The sequence below is a fragment of the Trichechus manatus genome, unplaced genomic scaffold (assembly GCF_000243295.1).
Source record: "Trichechus manatus latirostris isolate Lorelei unplaced genomic scaffold, TriManLat1.0 scaffold00195, whole genome shotgun sequence".
Classification (NCBI taxonomy): Eukaryota; Metazoa; Chordata; class Mammalia; order Sirenia; family Trichechidae; genus Trichechus; species Trichechus manatus.
Window position 1 is genome coordinate 449,379 of NW_004444131.1, and position 13,435 is coordinate 462,813.

Consider the following 13,435-nt stretch of genomic DNA (forward strand, 5'->3'; position numbering starts at 1 on the left):
TCATGACTGAATAATTTAATAATATATTTTTAAAAATACTATAATTCAAAACGTTTACCCAGATGTGATAGTGTGGGTTTAATTTTTGTGGCAAATTTGATCATATGAATGTTATATTTTCTAAGTGGTAATTATTACTATTTTAGATTATGTGATTGCTTTTTACATAGTTATTCATTTTCTCTTGCACTCTCCCAAATTAGTTTTTTGCATTTCTCTTTAAAGATATCAAGTAGTTGTATAATATTTTATATCTTGAATTTATAAGCCCTTTATCAGGAGCACAGTTATACTGAAGTAGTATTGGGAAGGTATTGTCTTTCATTATTGTACTCTCTGCTATATGACAAAAAATAATGCCCTTCCAAGAGGGATTTAAATTTTATTTCTTTCCTGTATTAAGAAAATATAAGAAATCAAATCTGTGGATTATTTTGGACTTCATGACAGAGATCTATAAGGAAGGACTGAAAATTTAAAAACATATTATAACTAAGTTGTCTATTTAAGATGGACTAAAAACACTACCTCTAAATATAAAAGTATTATGATTTTAAATTATAGATTTATGAAATTTCATTTTAGCAGTTAGTGTAGTTTTGTCATTGGAAATTACAAAAGAACTGAAGTAAATAAGGTGTGAAGAATTTTATTTTTGAATATATTATTTAACTTTATTTTCCAGATTTTGGAATCTCTTTTTAAGGTAAGTTCAATATACTGCAGCTTAATCCTACTAAAATTTAATACAGAAATACATGTAAATGAAGAATAGTTTCTAAGTTTTGGGGAAGAGAGAACTCCCAAACCTTCTGCTGTGTACATATAAAAATTTATGTTCCAATTGCATGTTGTATTAACCCTCGTTCTAAACCCGAGGATAACTTGATGTTTCAATTAGGACTAATGTTTGATAGGTAGGGACACACACACACACACACACACGCGCGCGCGCAAACATTTATTTCACTGCAGAAGTTTAACTTGTCAATAACTGATACTTATTTTTTATTTTTTTTAAAAGTGGTTTCAGCATCAGGTCAATCAGATAGAGGAGGTAAGTATAACAATTTCTTAATCATTAAATTAATTAAATTAATATTTTAACTCATTTGAAAACTAATTTGATGTACTGTAAGTTATAAAGTTTTGAATACCCATTGTTCTGATTTGCAGCATTATTCTAATTCTACCCTGGCCACTCTTTTAGTTGGTCCAATTAACCACTTTTGAAACCTAGATACTTTAAACAAACAAGGTCCCTTTTTTGGATATACAATTAAAGGTTAAAGATAGAAATTGTGCCTGTCTCCTAGTACTCTCTCACTATTTTCCTTGTGGCCCCAGACTAGAAGACTTTCATGGTCTGTATACTCTTTATTTTAGGATAGATATGGCTGACATTGAAAGAATGTTAATAGTTCTTCTTTGATCATGGCACATTGGACGTATATTTCTAGAGATGTAGGGTTAAGGGTGAAGTCCATTACTCCCTTACCCTCTTGTAAAATAAGTACTTCTTTGCAACTTGTGCAATTCAGCTTGTCTTCTACCTTCTTATTTTTTATCTACCAACTTCTTTTTTATTCTATTTTATACATAGATGTGTCTCACTCTATTCTTTCTACATCTAGTCCTGTCAGTGTGCATGGCCTGTCCAGATCCTTGGCCTGTTAGTTGCTTGACCTCCTCATCTCCAAAGGTCTAGTGTCCTTCTTTACCTTAGGTACCTATTTTCAGTCACATTCTGGACCTTGTCATCAGCCAAATTGCTTTATCTTAAAAATCACTAATTCAAGAAATTTATTCTTGAACTATGAATTTCTGTTTTTCCAATTATTTCTTTAATTACTACTCTGAACACTCTTTGACCTCATCAAGACCAATTTATTCTTTTTACTATTTATTCTATTCAGCTTAGAGACTACGTACTACATCACAGCAAATTTCCTAACTTCCTAATCTCCCTTACCTTTTTCTTTTTTCATTGCATCCGTCTAATAAAACTTAACCCTGAATGAATGCAATTGTTTGACTTCTCTAGGCCTGTAGCTTAACAGTGAAACACCACTAGGGAAAGTGACACAATAGGTCAGACACAATCGATCCAAATACTGCCTGGCAGTTCTATTGCATGTCTAAAATGAATTTCAACCCTTTTAACTACCGTCTCAAACCTACTCTCTGAGTTCCATTTTCCTCTTCACTCTTTGCCGGGGACTTGGAAGGCTCAAAATACAAGGCATTGCTTTGAACTCCTTCAGCTCTACAAAAACTGACTTACGTCCATACTCATACTGTCTTCTTATCCTCCTGTAAAACAGAGATATTCTTCTTTGCTCCTGCGTAAGACTAATACTTGCATATGTGCTTCCCATTCAGTTTTACTCTTCCTTTCAGTTTTTAAGTAGGCTCAAGTCTCTCTCATTTGATAGTACATTCCCCTCCAGCTACAGGCCTATTTCTCTTCTGTCCTTCAAACCAGTTTTTTAAAATTACTTCGTATGTTAACTTACCCACATGAAGGAAATAGTCATTAGATTTTAGGAAATAAAGGCAAAAAACAAGATTTGTAAGAGCAAAAAACATTGCAGACAGCCTAGGAACAATGACACTAATTGACTTAAAAACAAAAGTGTTATTCAACTGATAAGCTAGTGCGTAGTAAAGAGATCAATCTGGGCATTCTTTCCTTAAAAGGAACAACTAGGAGTATCAAACAACTAGGAGATGTTTATGAATTTTTCTGTAAAACCTTAAGAGTTTAGCTGTGGAGTATGCATTACACTCCCATGCATCTGTCAGGTTATCATACTGTGGGGACTTGCATGTTTCTGTGATGCTGGAAGCTATGCCACCAGTATACAAATACCAGCAGGGTCACCCATGGCAGACAGATTTTAGCTGAGCTTCCAGACTAAGCTAGACTACGAAGAAGAACCTGGCAGTCTTCTTTGGTAAAGAATTAGCCAGTGAAAACCTTATGAATAGCAGCGGAACATTGTCTGATATAGTGCCAGAAGACGTGCCCCTCAGGTTGGAAGCACTGAAAAGACGATTGGGGAAGAGCTGCCTCCTCAAAGTAGAGTCGACCTTAGTGATGTGGATGGAGTCAAGCTTTCGGGACCTTCATTTGCTGATGTGGCATGACTCAAAATGAGAAGAAACAGCTGCAAACATCCATTAATAATCAGAATGTGGAATGTGCAAAGTTCGAATCTAGGAAAATTGGAAATCATCAACGATGAAATGGAATGCATAAACATTGATATCCTAGGCATTAGTGAGCTGAAATGGACTGGTATTGACCATTTTGAATAGGACAATCATATGGTCTACTACGCCGGGAATGACAGCATGAAGAGGAATGGCGTTGCATTCATAATCAAAAAGAACATTTCAAGATGTATCCTGAAGTGCAACGCTGTCAGTGATAGGATAATATCCCTGTGCCTACAAGGAAGACCGGTTAATACAACTATTATTCAAATTTACCCACCAACCACTAATGCCAAAGATGAAGAAATTGAAGATTTTTACCAACTTTTGCAGTCTGATGTTGATCGAACATGCAGTCAGGATGCATTGATAATTACTGGTGATTGGAATGTGAAAGATGGAAAAGAAGAAGAGTCGGTAGTTGGAAAATATGGCTTTAGTAATAGAAATGATGCCAGAGATTGCATGAGAGAATTTTGCAAGACCAGTGACTTCTTTATTGCAAATACTTTTTTTCAACAACATAAATGGCGACTATACATGTGGACCTCGCCGGATGGAATACACAGGAATCAAATCGACTATATCTGTGGAAAGAGACGATAGAAAATCTCAATATCATCAGTCAGAACAAAGCTGACTGTGTAACAGACTATCAATTGTTCATCTGCAAGTTCAAGTTGAAGCTGAAGAAAATCAGAACAAGTAAGTCCACGAGAGCCAAAGTACGACTGTGAGAATATCCCACCTGAATTTAGAGACCATCCAAAGAACAGATTTGATGTGTTGAACACTAATGACTAAAGACCAGACGAGTTGTGGAAGGACATCAAGGACATCATACATGAAGAAAGCAAGAGGTCATTAAAAAGACAGGAAAGAAAGAAAAGACCAAAAAGCATTTCAGAAGAGACTCTGAAACTTGCTCTTGAACATTGAGTAGCTAAAACAAATGGAAGAAATGATGAAGTAAAAGAGGTGAACAGAATATTTCAAAGGGCAGCTCAAGAAGACAAAGTAAAAGTATTATAATGACATGTGCAAAGACCTGGAGTTAGAAAACCAAAAGGGAAGAACACACTCGGCATTCCTCAAGCTGAAAGAACTGAAGAAAAAATTCAAGCCTCAAGTTGCAATAGTGAAGGATTCTGTGGGGACAATACTAAACGACACAGGAAGCATCAAAGGAAGGTGGAAGAAATACATGGAGTCACTATGCCAAAAAGAATTGGTCGATGTTCAACCATTTCAGGAGGTAGCATATGATCAGGAACCAATGGTACTGAAGGAAGAGGTCCAACCAGCACCGAAGGCATTGGCAAAAAACAAGGCTGCAGGAATTGATGGAATTCCAGTTGAGATATTTCATCAAACAGATGCAGTGCTGGAGGTGCTCACTCATCTATGCCAAGAAATTATCAAACGATATCATTAATATCACACACAGTAAAATTTTGCTGAAGATAATTAAAAAATGGCTGCAACAGCACATCCACAGGGAACTGCCAGAAATTCAGGCTGGATTCAGAAGAGGATGTAGAACCAGGGAAATCATTGCTGATGTCAGGTGAATCCTGGATGAAAGCAGAGAATACCAGAAAATGTATACTTGTGTTTCATTGATTATGCAAAGGCATTCAACTGTGTGGATCATAACAAATTATGGATAACATTGCAAAGAATGGAAATTCCAGAACACTTAATTGTGCTCACGAGGAACCTGTACTAGTTCAAGAGGCAGTTGTTCGAACAGAACAAGGGGATACTGCGTGGTTTAAAGTCAGGAAAGGTGTGCGTCAGGGTTGTATCCTTTCACCATACTTATTCAGTCTGTATGCTGAGCAAATAATCTGAGAATCTGAACTATATGAAGAAGAACAGGGCATCAGGATTGGAGGAAGACTTATTAACAGCCTGCATTATGCAGATGACACAACTTTGCTTGCCGGAAGTGAAGAGGACTTGAAGCACTTACTGATGAAGATCAAAGACCACAGCCTTTGTATGGATTACACCTCAACATAAAGAAAACGTAAATCTTCACAACTGGACCAGTAAGCAACATGATGATAAACGGAGAAAAGACAGAAGTTGTAAAAGATTTCATTTTACTTGGATCCAGAATCAACACCCATGTAATCAGCAGTCAAAAAATCAAAAGACACATTGCATTGGGCAAATCAGCTGCAAAAGATCTCTTTAAAGTGTTAATAAGCAAAGATGTCACCTTGAAGACTAAGGTGCGCCTGACCCAAGCCATGGTGTTTTCAGGCACCTCATATGCATGCAAAAGGTAGACGATGAGTAGGGAAAACCGAAGAAGAATTGACGCCTTTGAATTGTCGTGTTGGCGAAGAACATTGACTATACCATAGACTCCCAAAAGAATGAACAAATCTGTCTTGGAAGAAGTGCAATCAGAATGCTCCTTAAAAGCAAGGATAGTGAGACTCTCTTTGCTAGGACCTAGAACTATGCCTTGACTTCCACTTCCCTTTCTCCCACTCTTCCCGCTCTTCTCCTCCTCTTTATTTTCATTCTTCTCCTCCTCTTTATTTTCATTCTTCTCCTCCTCTTCTGACTTCTTCTCCCTCTTCTCCAGCTTTCTCTCACATTTTAAAAATTGGAGGTCTCTCCGTGGGTGGATCTCTGCTGTTCTCTTGTCAAAACTTTCTGACCTCACATGGCTATTCTGCTTGTTTTTATCTCTACATATTGACTGTTTCTAGATTTTTCACTGTGGTTTATTGGACACTCATTCTTGCTGAACTTTGTTTATTGCTTACAATATGAATTATCATCTGTCATCTTATTCTTTGGATCTTATTGACCTACCCACTGCCCATTACTTTTTAGCTCGGTCTGTTCCAAAGGTTTTAGATACTCAAATGGGTCTCAGTCTTCCTCATGCAAACTGAAAAATACCAGCTTTACAGACCTTTATGTATTGTGAATTAGTAGTAAGAGATACTAGCTTTTGAGAGCAAATTACTGTCTTTCTATAATTTATCACAGGGAAGACTTTAGAGAAGCAATTGTTTTAGTACTGCTTTTAAATCTTTCAAATTGCATTTAATTTATTCCTGTTTTATTGTTATCAAACTTGCTTAAAATTATATTTGTTAAAATAATAAACAGAAGATTGAATTTCAGTTTTGATATGTAATAGTCAACACTAAGCTATTATTCTGTTATTAGATAGTTGCTCTTATATGTGTATAATAATATATCAGTATTTGACTTAACTATAGATAAGAATAATATGCTAATAATTATTGAGATATGATAAAATAAATGATAAAATTTCTTTTGAGGTATGGGGAGCAGAAGGAGTATTTCCTAAGTAACTGATTAATTTTATTACTTTAGTTAAGTACAGATCAAACTTATTCAGAAGAAGATCTTCCAGTACCTGATAAAACAGTGTCTGCAGGCATTGCAGAAGTAATAAAGCAAATGCAAAAACTTGAAGAGCTGAGAGATCAGCTTAAACATGGGTCTAAATATTCCCTGAAAACCATGTTGTCTAAACCCACGTAAGTAAAATATGTGAATTAATAGAATTAAAAATAATAAGAGAGGTATATAATTAGCATTGAATATAAGAGAATGGTTCAGTTATTATGGCTATACATAGAGCTTCAAAATCAAAGCCTGAGGTCTAGTCAGCTTGCCCTGATTAGAGATGTTCTATGTGAAATTTTCAGTAGTCTGAAGTGGCACTGTCCAATATGTTAGCCACTAGCCACAAGTGACTGTTAAAATTAAATTAGATTAAATAAAAAATTCAGTTCTTAGTCACAATAGCCCCATTTCAGGTGCTCTGTAGCCACATGTGGCTGTTATTAGAAAGTTCTGTTGGTCATTGCTGGCTTTGAAACATCTGAATTATACATTCTTCTCTCATTGTGACCAGGTGGCTCTAAGTAATAAATAGGAAACTAAGGTCTAATTAAATATTTCATTTTTCACGAACACCTTGATAAGATATTGTATGATTCCACTTATAAGAAATATCTAGAATAGGCAAATGTATACAGACCTAAGGTTGTTAGTGGTTACCAGGGGCAGGTGAGAGGGAATGGGGAAGGAAGACTTATTGCTTAGGGGACCCTGAGCTTCAGTTAAGAGTGATGGAAAATTTGGAAATAGATAATGGTGATGGCTGTGCAACATGATGGGTACAATTAATATCACATGTGAAGAATGTTGAAACAGCAAACAGTTTGTTACAGGCATATTTACCACACACACACACAAAAGCTGTCAAAAGGCAAAAAAAAAAAAAAAAAAAAAAATGGTAGGGACAGGGATATAGTGTAAAAACTAAATTTTCTAGATTTTAGTTGAGAAAAACCTTTTTTTTTTTGGAGGTGAGAAGGGAGGATTCAAATGAATGATTACAGTGATACTTCCATTATTTATTGACACTTGTCATTTTTGATAACTGAGTTCTGCTGTACTGAAATTAATAGATGAGTAAATCACCACCATAGAATACCTTTAGGGTGGTGGTAGTGGTAGGTAGGTGGGAATCTGAGTAAGTCACCCATAGATTTCTTAGTTTGTTTCCATGATCTGTGGCATTTGATGATTAACATAAATACTGAGCACTCTTTTTCCCTTATCAGACTATCTGATTATTCTCCTACCTCTCCAGCCACTCTTTATATTATTTTTGCTAACTCTTCTTTTTTTCTACAGCTCCATACCTCAGCTTTATCTCTTTTTATCCTTTTTAACAAAGAGAAAATATGTTTTTACATCTGTATCTATCAACTCTATAATGATGCTTTCCAAATGTGTATATCCAGTTCTGGCTCACTTCTAAGTCCCAAATATTTATTTCCAGGTATATTGGATATTTCCACTTGGATGTTTTGCTCTCATCTCAAGTACTCTAATGTGCTTCCCATTCTTTTTTTTTTTTTTCTTTTTAGTGCTCTGTTCTTTCTCTAATCATCCATTTTTCTTCCCTCTTCATAGGGCCCCATTTTTATCAGATACTAAATATATTTTTCAGAATGTATTATTTCCTTTTTTTTAATCTTTGAGGCTATTATTTTAGTTTAGACACCTATCATCTCAAGCTAAATCATTAGAATCGTCTACCAACTATTTTTCCTGTCATCAAACTTTTCACCTCTCTATTTCACCCTGTCTCTATACTTACACCAGATTATTATTATTTTTTCTCTAAAAATAACACATTCGGGACCGGTGGGGAGCTGAGTCTCCACACCCACATACATCAAAGAAGTGGTAAAAGATGGAGCTAGTGGATACTCTGCTTCTCACCTATCCCACTTCACCTGGTGTCAGCAATGCCTAGCAGGGAGCTGAGCTCCAGTTCCCACCCTGCAGCGATAAAGCTGTGTGAGTCAACCCTCCACTTCCCTGCCCTAGTGTCAGGAACCCAGTGAGGAGTTGAGATTAATCCCCACTTGGAGGCAGTGAGTTTGTGCGAGGCAGTGCCCGACTTTCGCCAGCAAGGTATCAGTTCATATTAAACCCCATCCATCTGTGATGAGCCAGGGAGTACCACTTTTGCCATGGTGGTGTTACTGGGGCACAGTAGAAAACTTAACACACAGCCACCAGTCCTCAAGAAAGAGAGGTGCTAAAGAATAGGACTGAAAAAACATATAAAGAAGTAATGGCCGAAAATTCCCCAAATTTGGTGAAAGACCTAAATCGACAGATTTAAGAATCTGAGTGAGCCTCAAATAGGATAAATGCGAAGAAATCCATATTAGAACCAGTTTCGTAATTAAACTTCTGAAAACTAAAGATGAAGAGGAAATCTTGAAAGCAGCAATAGAGAAACTACACATTTCTTATAGGGGAAAACCAATTAGAATGATGGTGAATTTCTTATCTGAATAAAGTGGCACAAAATTTTACAAATTCTGAAAGAAAAGACTTGTCAACTGAGAATTGTATATTTGGTAAACATCCTACAGGAATGAGGGCAAAATAAAGACATTCTCAGACAAAGGAAAACTAAGAGAATCTGTTGCCAGCAAATCTACTCTTAAAGAGTGGCTAAAGCAAGTTCTTTAAACAGAAAGGAAATGATAATGGAAGAAGGTTTGTAACATCAGAAAGAAAGAAAGGCATTGGAATGGGTAAATATAACAGATTATCCATTTTCAAATGAGTTTCTTTAATTGCATTTAATAGTTGAAGCAAAAAAGTACACTACCAACTGATATGGTGCTCAGTGTATGTAGAGGAAATACTTAAGATGATTGTATTTAAAAACTGAGGAGGGTAGCCCATTGCCCTCAAGTCAATTCCCACACATAGTGACCCTATAGGACAGAGTAGAACTGCCCCATAGGGTTTCCAAGGCTATAATCTTTACGGAAGCTGCCACATCTTTTTCCTGAAGAGCGGCTGGTGGGTTTGAACCACTGACCTTTTGGTTAGCAGCTGAGTGCTTAACTACTGTGCCATCAGGGCCCCTTAATAGGGAGGACAGGATGGCCTAAATGAAAGTCATGTTTCTGCACTCCAATCAAAGTGATAAAAAATTGATACCAGTAAACTGTGATAAATTACATACATATATAGTGATATGTAGGGAACCCGGTGGTGTAGTGGTTAAGTGCTACGGCAACAGGTTTCTTTTTTCTTTTTTTGGTTTTATTGTGATATGTAGAGGAACCACTTTAAATAACTGTACAAATTGATATACACAAAAACATGATAAAAAAAACAAAACCCTGTTGCTGTTGAGTCATTTCCTACTCATAGCAACCCTGTAGGACAGAGTAGAACTGCCCTGTAGAATTTCCAAGGAGTGGCTGGTGGGTTTGAACTGCCAACCTTTTGGTTAGTAGCTGAGCTGTTAACCACTGTGCCACTAGGGCTCCAAAACATGATAAGGAAATAAAAATTGAATCCTCAAAATATTCAGTAGCCCACAAGAAGGTAAGAAAAGAGAAATAAAGGAATGAGAAACAGAGGAAACAAAGTGAAAACAAATAATTTAAAAAAGGCAAGCTTAATCTCTACTTTATCAGTAATTACCTGAAATGTAAGTGGTCTAAATACACCAATGGAAAGACAGAAATTGGCAGATTGAAAAAACATGATCCAACAATATACTGTCTACAAGAAATTCACTTCAAACACACCAACATAGGTAGGCAGAAGGTAAAATGATAGAAAGAGATATAGCATGCTAATATTAATTTAAAAAGCAGAATTGACTATATTAATATAGATAAAGTAGACTTCAGAGCAAATAAAATTACTAGAACAAAGAAAGACATTACATAATGATAAAAAGATCAGTCCATCAGAAAGACGTAATGATCCTAAATGTGTACACACTAAACAATAGAGCCTCAAAATACATTCAGTAAAAATTAATAGAGATGAATAGAGAAATAGACAAACCCACAAATATAGTTGGGAATTTCAACACGTCACTCTCAGCAATCGATACAACTATTACACAGAAAACAAGCAAGATTACCAAAGAACTGAACAACACAGTCAACCAATAGGATTGAATTGACATATGCAGAACATGCCACACAAAAACAGAATTTTTTTTCAAGTGCCTATGGAACATTTACGAAGCTAGATCATATCCTGGGCACTTGATAACCTCGACAAATTTGAAAGAGTTGAAATCATATAGAGTATATTTTCTGATCATAGTAGTGTCAAACTAGAAATCTATAACAGTAAGAAAATCTTAAAACACTGGGGAATTCAGCTACACAGCTAAGTAATTCATAGGGCAAAGAAGAAGTCTCAGGGAAGATAAAAAAAATACATAGTATTTAATGAAGATGAAAATACAACATATCAAAATATGTGGGATGCAGCTAAGGTAGTGTTGAGAGGGAAATTTATAGCATTAATACTTATATTAGAAAAGAATGGTTTCAAATCAGTAATCTAAGTTCTTACTTTAAAAAACCACAAAAAAAGAACAAAATAAATCTCAAGCAAGCAGAAGGAAGTAAATAATAAGAGCAGAAATCAATGAAATTAAAAAGAGGGGAACATTAGAAAAAAAATCCATAAAGCAGAGCTGGTTCTTAAAAAAAAGTAAATAAAATTGATACACCTGTAGCAGGACTGACAAAGATAAAAAGAGAGAAGTCATTTAGCACCAATATCAGCAATGAAATGAAGTATCACTATGAATCCGGAAGGTATTTAAAGGAATTAAAAAAAAAAAAGTCTTGCCTTCGAATGGATTCCAACTCATAGTGACCCTATAGGACAGGGTTTCCCTATAGTGACCATAGGGTTTCCAAGGCTGTATATCTTTACGGGAGCAATCTGCCACAACTTTCTCCCTTGGATCGGCTCATGGGTTTGAACCACCAACCTTTCCATTAGCCGTTTAGTTGATTCCAACTCATAGCGACCCTATAGGACAGAGTAGAACTGCACCGTAGAGTTTCCAAGGAGCATCTGGTGGATTCAAACTGCTGACCTTTTGACACCTTAAAAGATAATTAGGGAATACTATAAATAACTTTATGCTCATAAGTTCAGCAGCTCAGAAGAAGCATATGAATTCTTCCCACACCACAAATACCAAAACTTAATCAAGAGGAAATAGATAATTTGAATAGTTCTGTATCAAAGAAATTGAATTTATAATTAAAAACCTTCAAAACAAATCTTCAGGTCCAGATGGCGTTGCTGGATAATTCTACCAAATATGAAAATAATTAACACCAGTTTTGCACAATTCTAGAATGTAGAAGAGGAGGGAACACTTCTCAACTCTTTTTATGGGGCTAGTGTTATCCTGATATGAAAACTGGACAAAAACAGTACAAAAAAACAAAACAAAAAAAAGCTTTAGACTAAAACTATAGGCTGGTTCTCTCATGAACTTAGGCGCAAAAATCCTCAGCAAAATGTAAGCAAATTGAATTCAGCAATATACAAGTTATACATCATGACCAAATGAGATTTATTCCAAGGGTTGCAAGGCTGATTGAATATTTGAAAATTAATCAGTGTCATCCACCATATTAACAGGCTAAAGAAGGAAAATCACATGATCATGTCAATTGATGCAGAAAAAGCATTTGACAGAATTAAGCATCGATTCATGATAAAAATGCCCCAGAAAAATACAGATAAAGGGGAAGTTGATAAGAGCATTTAAAAAAATTTTAAATTAACATTATACTTAATGGTGGAAGACTGAATGCTTTCCCTCTAAAATCAGGAGCAAGGCAAGTGTGTCCCAAATTATCACTCTAGTACTTAAAATTCTAGCTACTGCAGTAAGGTAAGAAAAAGAAATAAAAGGCATACAAATTGGAAAGGAAGAAATAAAACTGGACTTATTTGCAGGTGTATTGATTGTATATATAGAAAATCTCAAGAAATCTAAAAAGAGAGGGAGAGAGACCTGTTAGAACTAACAATGAGCAAGGTTGCAAGATAATAAGTCAACACAAAAATCAATCACATTTCTGTATACTAACAACTAATATGTGGAAGCCAAAATTAAAACACAATACTATTTATAGTTGCTCCAATGAAAACAAAATACTTAGGTATAAACAAAACAAGTAATGTGTATATGTTCTGAAAACTACAAAATGCTGAAGAAAGACATCAAAGATGACCTAAATAAATGAAGACATATTGTGTCCTTAGATTGAAAGACTCAATATAGTAAAGATGTCAGTTCTCCCTAAATTGCATAATGAAATCGTTTCAAAATCCCAGCAAGATAGTTTGTAGACATAGGCAAGTGTATTCTAATATTTGTATGGAAAGATAAAGGGCCTAGAATAGCTAAAACAATTTTGAAAAAGAATGAAATGTGAGAAATTGTTCTATCCAATATTAAGGCCTACTATATAGCTATAGTAATCCAGAAAGTGTGGTATTGGTGGTGAGATAGAAACAGATTGTGGAACAGAATAGAGAATTCACACAAATACGCCCAACTGATTTTTGACAAAGGTGCAAAAGCAATTCAGTGGAGGAAGGATAGCCTTTTCAGCAAATGTTGCTGGAGCCATAGGCAAAAAAAAAAAAAAAAAAAAAAATTGAACTTGGAACTAAACCTCACCTCACATCTTATACAAAAATTAACTCAAAATGTAAAATTAGGTCAAAATGTAAAAATAGAAAGCTTTTAGAATAACAAGGACAAAATCTTTGGTTCTTAGGGCTAGGCACAAGAGTTCTTAGATTTGACACCAAAACATGATCC

The 13,435-nt window shown here is 35.4% G+C and overlaps 1 protein-coding gene across 1 annotated transcript in view; it reads left to right on the forward strand.

Moving 5' to 3' along the window:
- The window catches only part of CCDC7 (coiled-coil domain containing 7), a 138,676-nt gene that overhangs the window by 64,618 nt on the left and 60,623 nt on the right, over positions 1 to 13,435 (forward strand). Inside the window, exons 4-6 of the mRNA XM_023741975.1 lie at positions 686 to 706; positions 1,025 to 1,057; positions 6,589 to 6,755. Of these exons, the coding sequence (XP_023597743.1) occupies positions 686 to 706; positions 1,025 to 1,057; positions 6,589 to 6,755 (221 nt within the window). The remainder of the gene's footprint in view (positions 1 to 685; positions 707 to 1,024; positions 1,058 to 6,588; positions 6,756 to 13,435) is intronic.